Source organism: Gallinula chloropus (genome assembly GCF_964237585.1).
Source record: "Gallinula chloropus genome assembly, chromosome: Z".
NCBI classification, from domain to species: domain Eukaryota; kingdom Metazoa; phylum Chordata; class Aves; order Gruiformes; family Rallidae; genus Gallinula; species Gallinula chloropus.
Window position 1 is genome coordinate 73,481,243 of NC_140089.1, and position 19,045 is coordinate 73,500,287.

General features: G+C 43.8%; 1 protein-coding gene across 1 annotated transcript; it reads left to right on the top strand.

Annotated features, from left to right (window-relative positions):
• Positions 1–3,280: 3,280 nt before the first annotated feature.
• LOC311204059 (uncharacterized protein C5orf34) lies at positions 3,281–18,367 on the top strand (the record flags this gene model as incomplete). Its single annotated transcript, XM_084278919.1, has 12 exons — positions 3,281–3,475; positions 3,880–3,969; positions 10,555–11,186; positions 11,761–11,856; positions 12,525–12,648; positions 13,535–13,626; positions 13,833–13,902; positions 14,192–14,362; positions 15,360–15,448; positions 16,113–16,205; positions 16,961–17,001; positions 17,754–18,367. 12 exons carry the CDS (start codon positions 3,281–3,283, stop codon positions 17,945–17,947), a joined length of 1,887 nt encoding a protein of 628 aa, XP_084135045.1. The 3' UTR covers positions 17,948–18,367.
• Between the last annotated feature and the right edge of the window lie 678 nt (positions 18,368–19,045).

The following is a 19,045-nucleotide window of genomic DNA, read 5'->3' on the forward strand; positions in this document are numbered from 1 at the left end:
ACAAGCATTAAAGAAATAGTGCCTTCAAGGGACTAGTGTTACACGTTGTAGTTTTGCATTTTTTGCAGCATGTGTCTCTTTCTGTAAAGTAGCTTTCAGACTCCAGATGTATGCAGTCAGCTTGTGAAGACAGTATGTCTTCCATGTTGGTAAGAAATATGCCAGGTCATCCTGCACAGAATGTTGGGAACTAGGAATCCTGTGTATGAAGCCATTCAGATCAAGGTTTGCAAAACAAGGTTTGTTCTCCACCAGAAATACTGAAAAATCATAAAGTGAGACTTCTGTTCAAAGTGGTGAAGTTAGAGCTTTAAGCCTGTACTGCAGTAAGGAAAAAGTGGTTTTAACTCTACCCTGCTGAGTAAGGAAGAGAGGATAAACTTTGCTTTAGACACTTCATTATCTTTCCTACTCATCTTAAACCACACAGGAGTCTTCATACAAATTAGTGAAGGTGGAATGAGATGTGAGAGCAAACGAGAGCAGCAGGTTTGGCGCTGTCATAATCACTATTTGCTGTTACCTGCCTCTTCTACCTGTCAGTAGTTCCATGTATGGTAAAGATAAGTCTTTAGAGGTTTAAAGTTAATTTCACCTGATTTTTAGCACTAGCAAATTTCAAGTGCAGTGGGTAAAAGTGTTTCTCTTCTACCAGTTTCTGATAAGGCAGATAAACAGCCCTTTAAAAAGGTTTATTTTCTTTGTAGCATAATGGTATGTGGGAGAAGGCACAGAAGCATGGAAAGAAAACTGGGAGTGTAAGATCACATACTGTTGTGAGGATTGAGTTCCCCAGTTGTGTACTGTGAGCCCCAGAAGTCACCCCCCAGAGGCAAAAAAGGGAAGGCTGGGGGCCGGGGGCCAGAAGTTGCTCTTCTCAATTTTCCTGAATGAGGTATGGTGGTGTGTCAACCATGCCTAGAGCTGGGGCCAATAAATACAGGCACATATGAGCTGGTAGGGGAACTTGCTCTATACCAGGTGCCCCTGGCATCAGGCTTGGTGCTGCTGGATCCAACAGGTGGTCAGTCTGTCTACCACCTGTGTCTCCTTTTCTGTCACTCTGTCTCCATTTCCTTGAAGCTGCTAACTAATGCAAAGGCCACCTTGACTCCCCAAAAAGCCACACAGCTCACAGATCTAATTGTGAAGGTGCCAGGTTAACAGTACATTTCTGTTCCTATTGAAGTCGATGCTTGCATTGGGACCTTAAGCACTGTCCCTCCAAGGGGATCTGTGAATCTGAGTCACTCCTCCCTCCTACAGGCCAGATGTGAAAGGAAGAAACGAAGCTAAATTCTTCAGCACTGCTTCTGCAAAAAAAAAAAAAAAAAAAACAGGCTTCACTTTTGAATTTGAGCTTCACAGCTTCACAGCATACTTCACCAGAAGAAGTATGCACATTATTTGCCACTTTTGCCAAATTGATTATGACTTAAAAAAAAGTTTAGTATTTGAAAATCACTCTTTGTGTAAAGTAACGTCAAACTGGGTTGCAAGAAGTGCTGCTTTGCATGTGCTACTTTGCATGTGCTTTGCATTTGAATGAGAGTTACAAATTCAGAAATGAAGCCAAGTTTTTCTCAGAAGTTTCCTTTCAGATCTGCTAAGAACTCCTTGCTACTGGCTGCCTTCTTTGGTTTGTTTTTTTCTGTAGTTGTAGCACTACAGAAGAAGTACGACTTAGATTAATTGTTACAGCACTGAGTATTAGTGACAGTAGGTCTGGTTTCTAAGTAACCTATATTTCTCTCTCTGACAGTACTTTCTTATCACATTCCGTCTTCCCTTCCTACTGCACAGGACTCACTCCATTAATGATAGCTCAAGTTTGCAACTTCCCTCTGACTGAATTACAGTTTTAATTAGCCAGTTCATGCCTGTGGATCCCAGCAGCTGATGCAGGCGCAGAAAATGGCATTCTTGCCAAAAGTCAGGAAGACACTGCCCTGCTTGTGACTTGCTGATTTGCTACCTCTGCTTCAGTGTATGTGACCTAGATCGACAGTTCCTTTTGTGAGGATTCCAACCTTACCAGTGAAGCTGCTGGCAAAATGCAACACATCATCCATAAATATTAAAAACAAAAGATTCTTTATCCAAATACATACTTTGAAACTCATTTCAAGCAAATGCTATACAGTATAGTACCACTGAAAAGTATATTGCATATTGAACCAGACTTATTTTGATGCATGGCTGCGTCTGCAGACACTTGACTGTGGCAATCGACTCTATGCCCACCAGTTATAGGGAATGGAAAGTTATACCAAATGCAGGCTTGCATGCTGATCTGAGAACCCCGTGCCTCCACAGGTAGGGAATGGTTGCTACTGCTAGATAAGGCCCTGTGATCTAGCATGGCCTGTATAGCAAAGGATCTTGACTTACATGTAATTGGTGCTTTAAACAGGAATTTATAGTAAATTGTCATTTAACTGTAAACTATAAATCCACTTAAATCAGCTTTGCTTGAACTCTAAATACCGGGGGAAGGGCAAAAGAGCAGTGTTTGTCTCTTCTAAAAAGGCAGTTAGGTGTGATTTTTAAATTGGCCTTTGGGAAATGAATCTTCTGGTTTATTCAGCCAGAGCTTCTGCAAGCCAGTTCTAAGCTGCTAGGTTTCCCTGCCCAAGGAACACATGAATGCCAGGCTGCAGCCGCAAGACTGTTATTGACGTGTAGCCTGTCTTTGGGATACATAGAGCATCAGCAATCACCTGTCTCATTTTTGTCCCCTCGTTTTGCAGAGGGGATGTGGGGAGGAAAGGAATGAAGGCCCCTTGCACAGCCTCTGCCCTGCTGCCTGGGGAGGCTGGCAGAGTGTGCTGACCATGCTGCAGCACTTTGGGCAACTGAGCTCTGTGCCAGGGCACCTACCGAACGCGGTCTATCTCAAAGAAGCTCAGTAACAGGTAAATAGGTGGGTTTTTTAAATAGTCCAGGGCTTTGTACTGCCAACTTTCGTTTCCACAGCAGAAAAAGGCATTTCCAGCAGATTAAAAAACAAAACAAAACAAGACACACTTACAAGCGTATGTATGCCACCTTACGGTTTTGACCTGTTCTGTGCTAACAGCAAGACCGGGTTAATCCTCCAACAAGCCTGCGCGGCTGGGAAAGGGGAAAGGAAGGGAGGGGGAGAGGGAGGCAGTGAGAGAGGGAGGGGATGGAGCGAGCTCTGCGGGCCGCCCCGCCCCGGGCTTCCCGCCCCGCGGAGGCGCGGGCCGCGGGTGCCTCACGGCGCTTCCCCGCTGTGTCGCCAAGGCCTTCCGGGGGGATGGAGGCGGAAAGCCTGATGGTGCTGTACGGGGACGACTCGGTGGAGGTGCACTACGCCGGCGGGTCCCGCTTGCTGCTGTCTCCTTGCGGCTGCGAGTACCTGTACGAAGCGGCGCTGCCCGCCGCTGCCCACCCCCTCCAGCAGGCCGGGACCACCCGCCAGCGGGTGGCCTTCGTCGTCAGTGCCTACAGGGTACGCGACGAGTTGGCGTCGGCAGGCCCTTTGGGGAAGGGAGGAGGGGGCGTGCCTGGTGCCCCCCTGCGGGTTCCAGCGGCAGCCTCGGGGCGGGCGCCGGCGCTTGGCGGGCGAGGGAGGGAGGGAGGGAGGGAAGGAGCGAGCAAGGGAGGCAGGGCGGGCCGCGCGGTGCCGGGCACGCTCGCCGCTGCGTTCCGGTGGCGTCGGAGGCGCGGCGGGCTGCGGCGCGGGAACGGGGCGTCCGCAGCAAAACCAGGTTTGCCGTGCCTTTGCGTGCGGTGGGGCATCTTTCGGCCTCTGCTCCGGAACAGGGCGCGAAATAAGCTCAGGTGTTGCCGCCGCGTAGGAAACTGGCGGTATAACCGGGCTGTGTCGTTACGTGTCTGTTCCCTTTGCCTCAGGAGCGGCTGCTGCGAGCGCTGTGTTTCCGAAACGAGTTCGCTTCTCGCCCGTACTTACCCTCACGTGTAATACCCGCAGAAAGAAAAGAGGTGAGAGTCACACTTGTAGCGCTTCTGCGCACCAGGCCTCCCCCGTGGCCTGGCCGGGTGGGCACAGATCTCCCGTCACGTCCCGCGGGTGTGTGTGCGCCCAGGCCCTGAGGGATGGGCAGGGCACGGTGGGGCTAACGCATTTCTCAGCTCGATTAGAATACGGGCAGTGAAAATCACACTTCCAGCTGCTACTTAGCCTGGCATCAATGCATAGCCGTTGTAGCCAAGCACCGAAGGGTTCGTTTACTAAGAGTAAACCTAGGAGTTTGTACATAGGTTAGAATTCTGTGTGGTGGCTCTTTTCTGCATTTGAAACCTGTCAGGGAACGTGGGGTGAAACAGGGCAGCAGTCAGGTTCAGGAAGCCGTTGCTTCCCCCATGATGTCCCTGTGTGAGTCTGTTCCCCGAGTCTGTTCCCTGGGCCTGCGGGAGGGCTGGGGCAGGGGAAACAGCTGCTCCAGGTCAGAATGAAGGGCCATCCAAAGACCCCATACACCCGTTTCCAGGTGCTTTACACCTCATCAGCACCCCTGGGTGTTCCCACTGAATGCATGCAAGTCGGTGCACTCTGGTGGAAGTCCTAAGACAAATGATAAACTTTTATACTGACACTTGATGAGTAACACTTGTCATGCTAATATTTAGTTGCTGAAAGCAGTCGGTCAGTATTAGTTACCTGACAGTCAGACTGTATGCTCACTGTGTAGGCACAGTATCACAGGGCTGATGTGGTTGGCACTAGTGGGTAGCCCTTTGCTCTCCCTAGGCCAGGGCCTTACACTGGATGCTGTCTGGATTTCTAGATAGTTTCTGACAGCTTCCACAGTGGCTACCTGCTTTAGGATCTTGAGAAATAACTTTCACAGACCATAGGAAGTGCCTTACCCTGTTGCTTGGCAGGTATTTTAGCCCTTCTTTTTTGTTCCTTTGATTTATCAGCTGCTGCTTTTCTTAAAGCGAAAGAAGTCTTTTTATAGCTCTTGAGATTGTACTTCTTCAATAATTTTCTAACAGTTTATTTTTCTGTGGCCTCTTTACAACCAGTGCCCATATTTCGAAGGCCTTTGTTATTTCCTGCATTTAAGCTGTCCATTATCATGACATAAGTTACCAATGAGCCTTTGAGGCCAGCCTGGGGCTTTGCAATTAGCCTATGACACAGCCTAAGGGCTGTGGCCACTGGGTAAAAAAAAAAAATGCTTCTACATTTACACCATTGTTGTGTTAAATGAGTAAAAGAATTTGGCAGAAAATAAACCCACTTGCGTTCTAGCTGGTCCTTGCATCAGGGGCTGAGGGTGGCTGGGTGTAGATTCTGAGGGATTCCCAAGTCCGGTTGTGTTCAGTGTACTGAACTGTAACGATTACAGGCACACAGATAATGGCGAGGCAGCTTCAGTCTAGTCACGTTCGGTGAACTAGCATGGCCAGACATCTCGGTCACACTCAGTGAGAGCTCTCACAGCTGGATTAATGAGCGGGGCAGTTTGTTGAGGCAGCTGAGTGCAGATTCTTTTGGATTGCCAGTGATAATACGCTGTCCACATAAACATGCAAATAATACAGCAACATAGAATAACATAAGGTTGCACATGGAATAACGTAAGACTACTCAAATAATACAGTAGTATGACTAACTCTCTAGAGACATTTCTGAGCTTCCTAGGATAACTAATCTCACCCAAAGCATCTCTCAGGGGGTGTCGGGGGCGGGGGGAGAAGAGAGTCTCAGCCCATCGATTGGTCCCAGAAGTCAGCAATGCTCTGTGCATCTGACTTGTTGCAATAGTATCTTCCCTAACATCCCCTCTGTTGTTAGGCCATTTTTATACTATTTTTACCTATCATGTGGAGCTCGAGTGACTAGTGATGCATACTTTTTTTGTGATTGGTAGAAAATTTCCTTGCCATTTAAAGGTATAGACTAGCAGAAATTCAGAGCACAGGCTCAATGAGGGATGGTCACACCTTGGAGTCAGGTAGTCTTTGGGGTGGAGGTGTGTTTTCATATTATAATGAGATTATAATGAGCAAAGTTCACCCCAAGGACACAACTTTCACAGAAAATGAAGAACTGCTGGCTTAGGGTTGCAGTTGGCAGCTTATCAGTATCACAGTGCCACCTGGCTCCCATATATCACAGAGTCTAACTGTGGTGTTTTCACTCCCATCCATCTTCCACATAGTTTTTCAGGGTCAGTGCATCAAGCTCCCTTGATGTTGCCAGTCTCTGATGTTGCCTAGGGAACTTCTGGGGACTGTATTCTTTGTGAATCAGCTGCACTCCCCTCTGGAAGTTTCTTCAATGTTTTATCTCTCTTTAAAGAGTGAATATAAGCCAAATTTCTAAGTCACCTCCAGAAGTATTCCGTAACTGTATTACTTTGCTTATGCTTGAACCCTAAACAGACTAATACTGTGGTTTATATAGGCTCTGGCCACACTATCTCTAGACAGCTTGACAAGGGCCATCTTCAAAATTGCAGGTTAATGGTGAGTGTATTCGGCAGTGTGGTTGCATGTTCTGTTTGTTATTGTTCCTTTCCTAGGATTCTCAGGCATTTTGTAGGCTGTTTAAACTGCAGCTGAATCATAGAATCACAGAATATCCTGAGTTGGAGGGCACCGTTAAGGATCATCAGGTCCAACTCCTGGCTACACACAGGCCCAGCCAAGTCAGAGCATGGGACTGAGTGCGTTGTCCAGACACTTCTTCAGCTCAGCCAAGCTGGGTGCTGCAACCACTTGCCTGGTGAGCCTGTGCCAATGCCCAACCTCCCTCTCAGTAAAGAAACTCTTCCTAATATCCAACCTAAACTTCCCCTGTCACAGCTTCATGCCATTCCCTCAGGTTCTATCCCTGGTCACCAGAGAGGAGATCAGTACCTGCCCCTTCGCTCCCCCTCATCAGGAAGCCATAAACTGTGATGAGGTCTCCACTCAGCCTCCTCTTCTCCAAGCTGAACAAATCAAGGGACTTCAGTTTCTCCTCATAAGACTTCCCCTCCAGATCCATCTCCATCCTCGTTGCCCTCCTCTGGGCACTCTCCAATATTTTTGTGTCCCTCTTGTACTGTGGCACCCAAAGCTGCACACACAGTACTCAAGGTGAGGCCGCACCAGCACAGTGCAGAGCAGGACAATCCCCTCCCTGGACCAGCTGGCAATGCCACGCTTGATGCACCCCAGGGTAAGGTTGGCCCTCCTGGCTGCCTGGGCACACTGCTGGCTCATGGTTTAACTTGCTGCCAACCAAGACCCCCAAATCCCTCTCAGCATGGCTGGCCTCCAGCGTCTCTTTCCCCAGCCTGGATGTGCAGCCAGGGTTGCCCCTTCCCAGGCACAGAATCTGGCACTTACCCTTGTTAAACTTTAAGCTGTTGCTGATTGCCCAGCTCTCTGATCTGTCCAGGTCTCTCTCTAAGGCTTCTTCACCCTCAACAGAGTCAACAGCTCCTCTCAATTTAATGTCATCCGCACATTTACTGAAGAGTCATCAGTCCAGGTTGTTTATGAAAATGTTAGAAGGAACTGAGCCTAAAGTGGAGCCCTGGGGAATCCCACTGTGACAGGCTACCAGCCCTGGAGGGAAGAGGAGCCCAAGACAGCTGGATACTAGTCAAGAGCCACCTCCTCCAAGCCCAGTGGCAAAACATCCCACCAAGTAGGAAATTAGGCAAAAACACCAAGAGGCCTGCATGGATAAATGAGGAGCTCCTGGGCAAACTCAAACAAACAAAAAAAGGCCTGGAATGGGGGTGGAAGAAAGGGAAAGTGGTCTAGGTGGAATACAGGGAAACTGTCTGAGGAGCTAGGGATCAGGTTAGAAAAGTAAAGGCCCTGGTAGAACTACATCTGGTCAGGGATGTAAGGGGCAACAAGAAAAGTTTTTACAGGTATATCAATGAAAAAAGGATGATGAAGGAAAATGTTGCCCCTCTCCGGAATGAAAGAGGCAACCTGGTTACCTGGGATATGGAGGAGGCTGTGATACTCAGTGACTTGGTTTCCTCAGTCTTCACGGGCAATTGCTCTAGTCACACTGCTCAAGTCACAGAGGGCCAAAGCAAGGTCTGGGAGTGTGAGGAACTGCCCACTGTAAGACAAGATCGGGTTCTAGAACACCTAAGGAACCTGGAGGTGCAGAAGTACATGGGACCTGATGAGGTGCATCTGCATTTCCTGAAGGAACTGGCAGATGAAGTGGCCAAGCTACTCTCCATGATATTTGAGAGGTCCTGGCAGTCTGGTGAAGTCCCCACTGACTGGAAAAATAGAACTATAACCCCCATTTTTAAAATGGGGAAAAGGAAGACCCAGGGAACTACAGGCTGGTTAGTCTCACATCTGTGCCTGTCCAGATCATGGAGCAGATCCTCCTGGAGACTGCTCAGGCACATGGAGAATAAGGTGGTGATTGGTGACAGCCAACATGGCTTCATTAAGGGCAAATCATGCCTACAAATCTGGTGGCCCTCTGTGATAGAGTAACAGAGATGGTGGACAAGGGAAGGATGATGGACATGTCTTCCTGGATTCCACAAGGCATTCGACACTGCCTAGCACGACATCTTTGTCTCTAAATTGGAGAGGCATCAATTCAACAGATGAACCACCCAGTGGATAAGAAACTGGCTGGATGGTGACACTCAAAGAGTTGTAGTGAACAGCTTGATGTCCATGTGGAGATCTGTGACAAGTAGTGTTCCTCAGGGGTCAGTACTGGGACCAGCATTTCTCAACATCTTTGTTGGTGACATGGACAGTGGGATCAAGTGCACCCTTGACAAGTTTGCTGATGACACCAAGCTGTGTGGTGAGGTTGACATGGTGGAGGGAAGAGATGACATCCAGAGGAACCTCGACAGGCTGGAGAGATGGGGCCATGCAAACTGCATGAAGTTCAACAAGGCCACGTGCAGTGTCCTGCATGTGCATCAGCACAATCCCGAGCACAACTACAAGCTGGGCAGAGAATGGATTGAGAGCAGCCCTGAAGAGAAGGACTGGGGGTGCTGAGTGATGACAAGCTCAACATGAGCCAGCAGTGTGCACTAGTAGCTCAGAAGGCCAGCCATGTCCTGGGCTGCCTCAAGAACAGCCTGGCCAGCAGGTTGAAGGAGGTGATTCTGCTCCTCTGCTCTGGTCTTGTGAGGCCCCATTGGAGTGCTGTGTCCAGCTCTGGGGTTCCCAGTACAGCAAAGACATGGAGCTGTTGGAGCAAGTCCAGAGGAGGCCACAGAGATGATCAGGGGGCTGAAGCATATGAAGACAGGCTGAGAGAGTTGGGCTTGTACAGCCTGGTGAAGAAAAGGATCTGGGGAGACCTAATTGCAGCGTACCTATACTTGAAGGGGTCCTACAGGAATGTGGGAGAGGGACTGTTCATCAGGGAGATCAGTGATAGTCAGGGGACAATGGCTTCAAGCTGAAAGAGGGCAGGTTTAAGTCAGATGTTAGGAGGAAATTCTTTGCTATGAGATTAGTGAGGCCCTGGCACAGGCTGCCCAGAGAAGCTGTGGCTGCCCCCTCCCTGGCAGTGTTCAAGGCCAGGTTGGATGGGGCTTTGGGCAACCTGGTCTGGTAGAGGGTGTCCCTGCCCAAGGCAGGGGGTAGGACTAGATAATCTTTGAGGTACCTTCCAACCCAAACTAGTCTGTGATTCTAATTTCAGAAGGTGATTAGTGCATTTTCTGAATTATTGACTGTGTTCTCTTTGGGAAAAGCTTTAATCTGAGGTTTGAGGTAGATCCAGTGTTTATTTGGAGTAATTTGTTGAGAATCATCTGCTTCCTTTCTATAGAAGGCGTAGCACAAGGGCATATGCTGTGAAAATATTTGCTAATTGAAGCAATCTGTACTTGAATACCATAGCAGTAGGATGAGTCTATTCTTTCAAGACTTTCCAAATATTGTATTGTAAAAGTCTAAAATCTTTATTATATTTTAAATTCTTCAGAAATATGTATATCCACATCCTAGCAGTAATTGTTTAACTTAATCTGTGGTGCTACAGGATTAAATAAGGTTACCCATTTAGCTGCAAAACATTTTCAATGCATCTCTGTTTTGGTAAGAACACATAAATACACGTTACATGCCATTTTACAGGCTTATTTCAAGTTTATAAATAAAGATAATATTTCAGAACATATGGAGTTTTAATATACACAATTTTAAGGCAGGCTTTCCATGAAGTTTACTGATGACTGATACGATGAAGATAATTCACACTTTCTCTTTAGTGCTCTTAAGAAGCAATCAGAATCAGAATTATCTACTGCCTGTGGGCAATTGTACCTGGTCAGTTGGCCATGTATCGTACTAGTTTATTAATTTATATGAAATTCAAATATTATTGCTTGATATTGCTCTTCTAGAACTGGAGGAAGTAGATAGGAAAGTTAGATATTTTGTTTACTTGGGTTCATGTTATGCAAATAAATACAGAGTAAAGTTTCTTGCTATACAACACGTTGCAGAAATACTGAATTTATTTAAATGAAGTCCTCCATTGTAGTTTCTGGGAAGCAGGTAATTTTTATCTTGCTGCACACATTCCAATTCTTTTCCTTGTATTAGATTCTTTTCAGTGATATCATAGAAGTGAAATGGCCTCACCCTGCTACAACTGATCTGGCAAGGTGTATAGAAAATGGCAGTGTGAAGATCTCATCAGTAGATGGTTATGCTCACCTTTACCTGTCAGAGTTGCAGCAGGAATTTACAGTGGAGTTCTTATGCAAAGTCAGCCAGTCGTCTGCAGCATCCTTACACGCCTCTCAAAAGAGCAGCAACTACCAAACCGGAAGATCAAGGAACAATTCTGTTGCAGAGATGTCTCTGAAACAAAGGAGAACAGAGAGTAAGAATGAACATGGGTGTGATGAGAGTAAATACAGAGAGCCAACCAGACCAAAGGACCCACAAGACAGAGAGGGAGTCCCCTTGTCCTACACAAATTGTTCTTCTGAATACACGTGGGTTACACAGCGCTGGTCTGTTTCCTCTTACCCAGAAGAATGGAAATACCCTTTATCACTGGCACTAATGTGCTCTAACTCCCATGCTGTGGAGAGTGAAATGAACACCTGTGAGAAAAGCAACCCTACGTCTACAGAAGCTCCTGTTTTAATAAACCCTGAAACACATGGAGCAGTTTCTCGTTTACCTACAGCTTTGCCACTCAGCTGCAGAGCCCCACATTTACACAGGTAATTGAAACTGTTTATGTTATAGTTGCTAACATATGTTTTATGATTCCCAATTTAGAACTTCAGCCCCTGGCAAAATAATTGCATTATATCTGTAAAAAATGAAAAAAAGACTGTCTCATTTTTTAGGAACTTCTTGAATTTGTGAAAGCAACATTCAGTATTCCACTGTAATTATTATGTTATACCTAGTCCAGAGAAAAATTAATTTTACATTTTGACATGCTTTATAAATCTGCAAATGGAAAATATACTGAAAAAGGAACACAGGTTTTGTTGAGTTTGTGTGGTTTTTAGAAGCTAATACTCCTGAGGTGGGCCAGGAGCATGTGTTCTGTGTCAACACCACTAAAAATATTCAAAAAACCTTCACAGGTTTGAGAAAACTAATTTGGTAACTAATGTGGATAACAAAGGAATCAGAGGACTCTGAGAATACGTGGACTCTTTTCCTTTGGATAGGTGTGCATGCATCTGTTGTTGGTACAGAAATGATTGCCAGCACACAAAAAAAAAACCCAAACTTTGACCTTTGGACTTACCAACTGAAGCTTTTATTGTGCTTTATACACAGGTGGACTTTCTGTGACTTCTTTCAGAATCAAGATACTGAGAAGTATTCATGTCCTCAGCTAATTCAAGTTGTATGGTGGCAGGGTGTTTTTTATAGGTACGCAGGATATTGTACTTTTCATCTTTGGAAGGCTTCATTTGTATGGGAATTAAGCTCTAAGATGAAATGTCTTACTCTGTCTCTTTCTCACTCTTTGAGAAGTGGCACACAGTCTTGTGGTAAGTGTTCATTTCTGCTGTATGTTCTCTGGACTTCAAATTTTCCAGTACAGTTTCTATCTCTGAAAGTGACTGTGTCTGAAACAAATGATCTGAAATCATGTTTAAGGCTTTTCAAGAAGTGATCTGATTGTCTTGTTTCTTAAAGGTTTACTGGACAGCTGGAGGTCCCACAGGCTTCACTGACAGTTAGGGTGGTTTCTTTGCAAGTTACATTGCTCCTTTGGATGCTGGAGATTTTAGGCTTTAAAAATGTTTGTCTTGGTGACCTACATAATTTGCATGTTGCAGGCAGCTAAACTGTGGATTTTCTTGGCAAACATCCCCCAGTATGGGGGAAAAAGATCCACCCAAAAAAGCTTGGGGGGTTTTTGGGGGGTTTGGGTTATTTTGGGGAAGGGGTGGGGGGTCCTAAAAATTGCCCTTCCAAATCCGTTATGCAAAATCTGTGTTTCTTCTTAGAGCTTTCTTTAAGTGTACTAGCTTGTTCTGCTTGTCTAGTGACAAAATCTTAAATACTTTTTAAAAATCTTGTTATCTCTTTAGATTTATCCATGGTAAGACAAACGTCATAGAAGTTTTTCCTGGTGATGACTCATTTTTCAAGTCAGAGGGACCATTTTTGGGAAACTATTTCATACATTATACAATTCAAAAAGGAACAGAAAAGGTATATAACTATTTAAAGATGTGTTCCAGATTCTTTCAGTTTAGCATTCTTCTTAGTTTTGAAACATTTGGCTATGCAATCTATATTGAAGTGCCCACACTGGTGATTACTGTGATGACTGTATCAAGCAATCAGTCATACAAAAAGAAATTAAATTCCTCCTGCCATTTCAGAATGTATTTTTGTAAATGATGGACACAGAGAAGTTTTACTCATTGTAACATTTATTTCACAAGCTCAAGTATCTACTAGCCTAAGATTCTATAATAACCTATGTATTCTCAAATAATGCTAATAACTGATTTAGAAGAGAAGTTTAGATTGAAACTAAAATATTGATTAGAGTTTAATTTTTATGTACTCAGAAGTGATTTCTTTTTTCCTATATGGGGAAAGAATATAGAAGGTGCAGTTTCTGTTTGGGCTTTGCCACAGGCTGGCTGTGGCAGTTGGGTGCTGGAGAAACGGTTTTGCCTCTCTGTGTACGTCAGCTGTTAACTCTTCCCAGTGTAGGGATCCTCTCAAGCGCATATGCAGTGCTTTGTGTTTTTAAAGCAGAATTAAGGCTCAACTTCATCCCCTTCAAATATAGGCTTTATCATGTAGTCAAACATAGTTACTCATTAGCGAACTACAGTCCCCCTCCCTGGTATCTTCTGGTTCATACTGAGTGCATGGAAACTGTCAGTGTTTCTTCCCACAGAAGTAATTTTAGAGGATACAATTGTGTTTTATAGTTTTACTTTTCAAGGAGATATTTATCCATGTTCTGCAACAAATTTAAATGTGATTGTAGTGTCTTTCTGGGAGGTCGGCAAGCTTTTAATACAGGATTCATGCTACCCTACCTTTAACTAGTGTATCTCTTTTCTGCTCTTGGCTGCAGAGGGAAGAAAAGATGTATTCAGTAAACAGCTTACCGCCTGATGTACCAGGAAATCCCTACTCCATATCCGCCATTATAACGCAGGCAACAAAGTAACTGTACTCTGCTTGTTCCTTGTTACGTTAATGCTCCTGAATTCTTTCTGACTTCGAAAGAACAGTAGCTGAAATTGCACGTAATAGTTATTATGAGATTAAGTATAAAGTTAAAGGAATTTATATTAGCACTGAGGTTGTCTAAAAGCATAAGAACAAAGGTCACAGTGTTTTGTTTGGTTCTTTTTTTTTTGTCTCCTCAGAATACTTCGGTACTGCTACAAGACTAAACTATCATTAACTCATAATTATTATCTCTGCTGCTGGAAAATGGTATGTAGCTGGAGATTTACAAATCTATCACTGTTGTAAGGGTGATTGTACAGGCTACAGGGAATAGGATCTAATGTAGAGGGAAGAATGGGGAGTGTATCCTCAGAGGTCAGAGATATATATTTGAGAGCCAAACGTGCAGTGTAAGGATGTATTTGTGAAGCACAAAGCAATTGCATGATGAAGAGAGGTGCTTATGGTCTGGAAAAGTAAGTGAAACTAAAATCAGACAGCTGTAACACCGTAAGTAACCCTTCCTTGAGCTTTTAATGTATTTGTTTGGTTCCAGGTACCAGAGACAGATGGACGAGAAATGTTGCCAGTTTTGCTGTATGAGAAGGTTATTCCCAGCCTAGGAAGACTCCTTGTGTATTCAGATCATAAAGTCCATGCTGCTTTTTTGGATGGGATGACCCTGAATATGGTCTGGGATTTCAGCCCCTCCTGTAGTGAGATTCAGGTAACAGATGGTTTAGAGGAATGGCTATTCTTAAAACTCATCAGGAAGAAGTGTTACTATGAAACTAATGAGGAAACAAAGTATAAGTTTTGATGCTTTTAAAATACCAGCTGAAGTATTTTGAAAGTTTCATAACTCACAACAGTTTGCTGCTGTGTCTTATTCTTGGGCTTGTAAAATAGTCTAAACGAAAATAGAAACTATCTGCAAACACCAACAGTATTTTAACCTGACAGTATTTTAAGGAGAAATTAAGAGAAACGTATGTTAGTGCAAAATTGATGCCTAAAGAGGTAAATGAAACTTTATCTGATTAAGAACCCATTCACATTGATCAGAGTATTTGTGGTTTTATTTTAAAATTACCTTAACTGAACAAATGGATAGCAAAAAATTAATTAGAGAAGTAACCTTGCACACATGGTTTCATTTTTAGATCTGTGTAACACAGGAGTGGAAAGATTGTTGATTTTTGCAAATGACACTACAGAGAAATCTACATGTGGGATTCAAGGTTGACTGCTGAGACTTTTGACTTACGTGTCCTTGCTTATTGCCCTGAGATGACAGAACACAAAACAGATTTTCAAGTATCTGAGGGTATCTCTAGTACAGGCAGTATGATAGTGTACCAGAAGATGGTCTAAGTTACTGATGTGAGCTAGTCGAAATCTCTCTACAAACTCATAATTAAGGGAGGAAGAACTGAAAATTCTACGTGTTTGGAAACATTTCCACACACTTTTAGAAATTATTTATTCTTGAATAATACAGAAAATGAGTGTTGGGGCCATGCCAGGTGGTCTTTTTTCCACTTGGATTTATCATAGCTGACTATACCAAATTCTGTGCTTAGCAAAACACACATTTTCAAGTGTTTAAATATAATGTTCATGGATACCCAATTCTTAAATTGGCATGTTATACTCGCTTTTTTTTCTTTTTCCCTTCAGACTGCAGCAGCCAATCAGTACATATAATTTGTTTTTCTTCTAAGGTAAATGAAGATGTAGGTTGGTGTAAGTTAACTGCTCCCGATGGGGTACAGCAGCTAGTACAAATAAGTCATCCTGGAATCTATGAAAGGTATAAGTAATTTAAACACTTTACCAGAATCCTTTTATATGAAGAGGAACCAAACGTAATGATAAAACTTGGTCTTACATCTGGCAGCGATGCAGAGGACCTGTGGGACTCAGGACCACTGCACATGGTGTCATTCTGTTAAAATTGTTACAGGAATGTCTCTTTTAAAAAATAATTAGAGCTGCAGCTCAGCACATCAGTGGATAAGAAAAAGAGAAAAAAAAAATCTATATAGAGCTGGTACACAGAAGTGTGCAGCACTTTATCCAATTTTTGCTTTATTGCAGATAAAGCCTGCAGATTGCTTTCCCTAATCTGCTGCTTCTAATTACAGCCTCATTATGAGAGTTATAGAGGCTTACTGTATATAGAGCAGATATTCAGAAACAAAAAATAACATTTGTTCACTTCTCATAACAAATCATAGAGCTTTGATATAATTTTCTATAACTGCACAGATTTCAATTGGAGGGAGATTCTAGACAAAAAGTGGGAAGCAGAAAATGGCAAGAAAATGTAGAGAAAAAGCTAGATTTTTAATCATGGCTTTTTCTTTCAGATGTCATTGCTTAATGCCTTCAGATTTTTGCTTGAATTAATTGTAATTAAGGGTGTATTTCTCATGAGAATAACTATTTTTTTTGTGAATTTTTCTGTTAAATAGGTACATCAGAACAGCAATAGAATGGTGCAGAAGTTTGCATGAAAGGGAGGAAATTCCTGAACATACTGCATACTCTGTAGCTGAAGAAAATTGGTATTCACCTTTAACCTAAATAACTGAAAATAACTGTTGAAAATAAAACTGAAAAAGACTACGATCTGTGAATTTTATAGACTGCATTTCCTAAGGGTTAAAACTGTGTGGTTTCCTTTCAGTGTTTACAGTGTTAGTTAAGCTGAGGTCTAGGCGAAGCTTGTTTCATTACCCGACTGTCTCCCTTACTGAAAAACCAGAATTACAGTGACTTTCCCAAAGGAGGATTAATGTTACAGAGATAGTATCTTGCAAGGTGGAAAAAGAAAGATGTCCTTTAACAGAACACCAGATAGTTCAAAGCAGTACTTTGAACTGCTGAATCTGCTAAACGACACTTGAATCTCTTTCTGATATGTTTGTACTTTTTAATACATGCTGCTGACCAAAGGACCACTGACATCATGTGCAAACATGGTCAGGTATTAAAAATGTGTTGATTGAAATAGATCACACTATTCAAATTATAGCAGATTGAGTAGCTGAGGAAATGAAAATCGTGTCTATATTTATCCATCCATGCAGCAAAGAGACTATTCTTAGAACAGAGACCTGATTTTTGGAAACACAAATGGTTGACAAATGGCAGCCATTAATTAGTGGTATGAAAGACAAAAATAAAACAGTTTTTTCCACTCGGTATTTTGGTTGTGTAATTTTCAGTGTTGCTGGAAACTTAAAATCTGAAGTAGAAAATACATTTGAGAACCTTTTATGGTACTAAATTCTTTTATAATCTTTATTTTCCTGGACAGGTCTGCTGATGCTGAACTTGAAAAAATACAGAGATTTAACTGTATCCTTTTTAAAGCTGTAAAGATGTTTCTCTTCTATATCCTTTTGTTCATCTGCATATTCAAATCTGCATTTTTGATAATCAAACATCTCTATCCTGTTCCCAGTTTTTTAAACCATTTTTTGTTTTCTTATTTATCCTTTTTTTTATAATTTATCTTGTCCCAGTTCTGCTTCACAGCACCAGAAACAGTAGCAATGGCAGAGCACGAAGCCAAAATAAAACATCAAATCAAAAGGAAGCCCTTTAATGGTTATTGCATTAATTTTGCTAACACTCAATCTGCTGATCTGCTCTTGAAAGAGGGATGATGCAGTTGCCTTGGGGCTTGTTGCAGTACAATACCTTTCTATTTACCAGCTAACTCAGTGTTGTTCCATTTTGTTCTGCCAGCTCAAAAAAAGTAAAGTGCACTGTATGTGCCTAAAGCCACTCTATACTTGCTTTTAAGCCAGTGTTCAATTTTATTAGTGTAAAAAGTGCATGCTGTTAAGCTGTGCAGTGTGACATCAGATAATTTCCTTTTTAAAGTATTTTGGGATAAATTGAAGTCTTAGTGACATTTTCTGTAAGTGTTGTATATGTTTTAAGTAATATACTCTATTTCTTTTTTTTTTTTTTTCGCTTTATGTAATTACCATGCTGTGAAATGTGAGATTTTGCAGTACAGAATGATTTATACAAATACAGAGAAGTACTATTCTCATTAGGAGGAATAGTTTGGTATTTTTTTCTTAACAGAGTAACACTAGTTTTATTGGATAATAGCAATGTTCTGGAAAGGACATCTGCTGCAAAAAACAATCCATCTGGTATTACTGTCAGGAAAACAGAGAACAGGAGCAAGCTGGAAGAAATCAGTGAAGAGTGTGTCTTGGAAGCTTTGGAAAAAACTTCTAAAGTAATCCAGGATATTGAATCTCTGCTTGCTGCTTCTCGGAAGTGAAGTCTTACAGGATGCCAAGACTGTTGAGTGTCTTTGTAGGGGTTGTCCCAGCTGTGTCTGAGGGGGCCTTGAGGTGTGAGAGGAAGGCAGGCTGGAGGCAGTGTGCCCCGAACTCGCCATGGCGATGGCACAGCAGACCAGCAGTCTGTCAGTTGCTGTCACAGTACCGCTGGTACTATTGCGGTGCACAGAAATAATAGGTGAGCTAATAGAGCACAGGGGTATGAATACATCAGCATGTGACTGGCAGCACTGCTTTTAAACGTATGAATGTGTGCTTGAATTGTTTAATTTGGAGAGGATTGTGCAACTTCAAGTGACTGGGGTAGGGATAAACAGTTTTAACTGTAAAAATGTGCTTTTATTCAGAAGCTTACACCAAGAAGTCCAACGTGGAATAAAACATTACCCAAACGGTGTCTACTGTACTGTTTTGTAGTAAATAAATGTCTATTTAAAGCATCTTGAGCCCGTTCTGGCGGGTGGTCTGTCACTCAGTGGTGCACTGTATCTTTAGCGATGGCAGTATGGGTCTTTTACCGTTGGTTTCTCTCCTAGCGCGGAATGTAATTGTGAATATCCAAACTTTGGTTTTAATATTTCTAAAATTCTTTTCTTCTTCAGACCCGAGCCTGCTCCCCTCATCGCCCCAACGCGACACCGGGCGCGGAGGGGAGGAGACAGCCGGCTCCCCTCAGCCGCGGCGGGCGGGACGCGGTCCCAGGGTGCTCCGCGGCCACGCATGCCTCCTAACCCGCGCCCACGGGGCTCGGGCTGGACGGTTCCGCCGCTTCATGGGGAGAGGGGGGCGGCTGGCCGCGATCGAACTTCTTGAGGTGGGCACGGAGGGCGGCGGGATGAACTGGGTTCAGGAGATGGCGGCGGGTGGCTTCCCGCCTCCGCGGGGTGAGAGAGCAGCCATCCGGCTGCCGCTCGGCAGCCCCCTCGCCCCGCGGAGGCGGGAAGCCGCCCCCCGGGCCGCGTGGACGCGAGCTTCTCCTCATGGCTCTGTGCTGCCTGCTGCGGGGTTGGGGTTCGGGGGGTGCCGTTGGTAAGGGGACCCCGGGGCGTTTAGAGCGCAGTGGGCTTTCTTGAGAA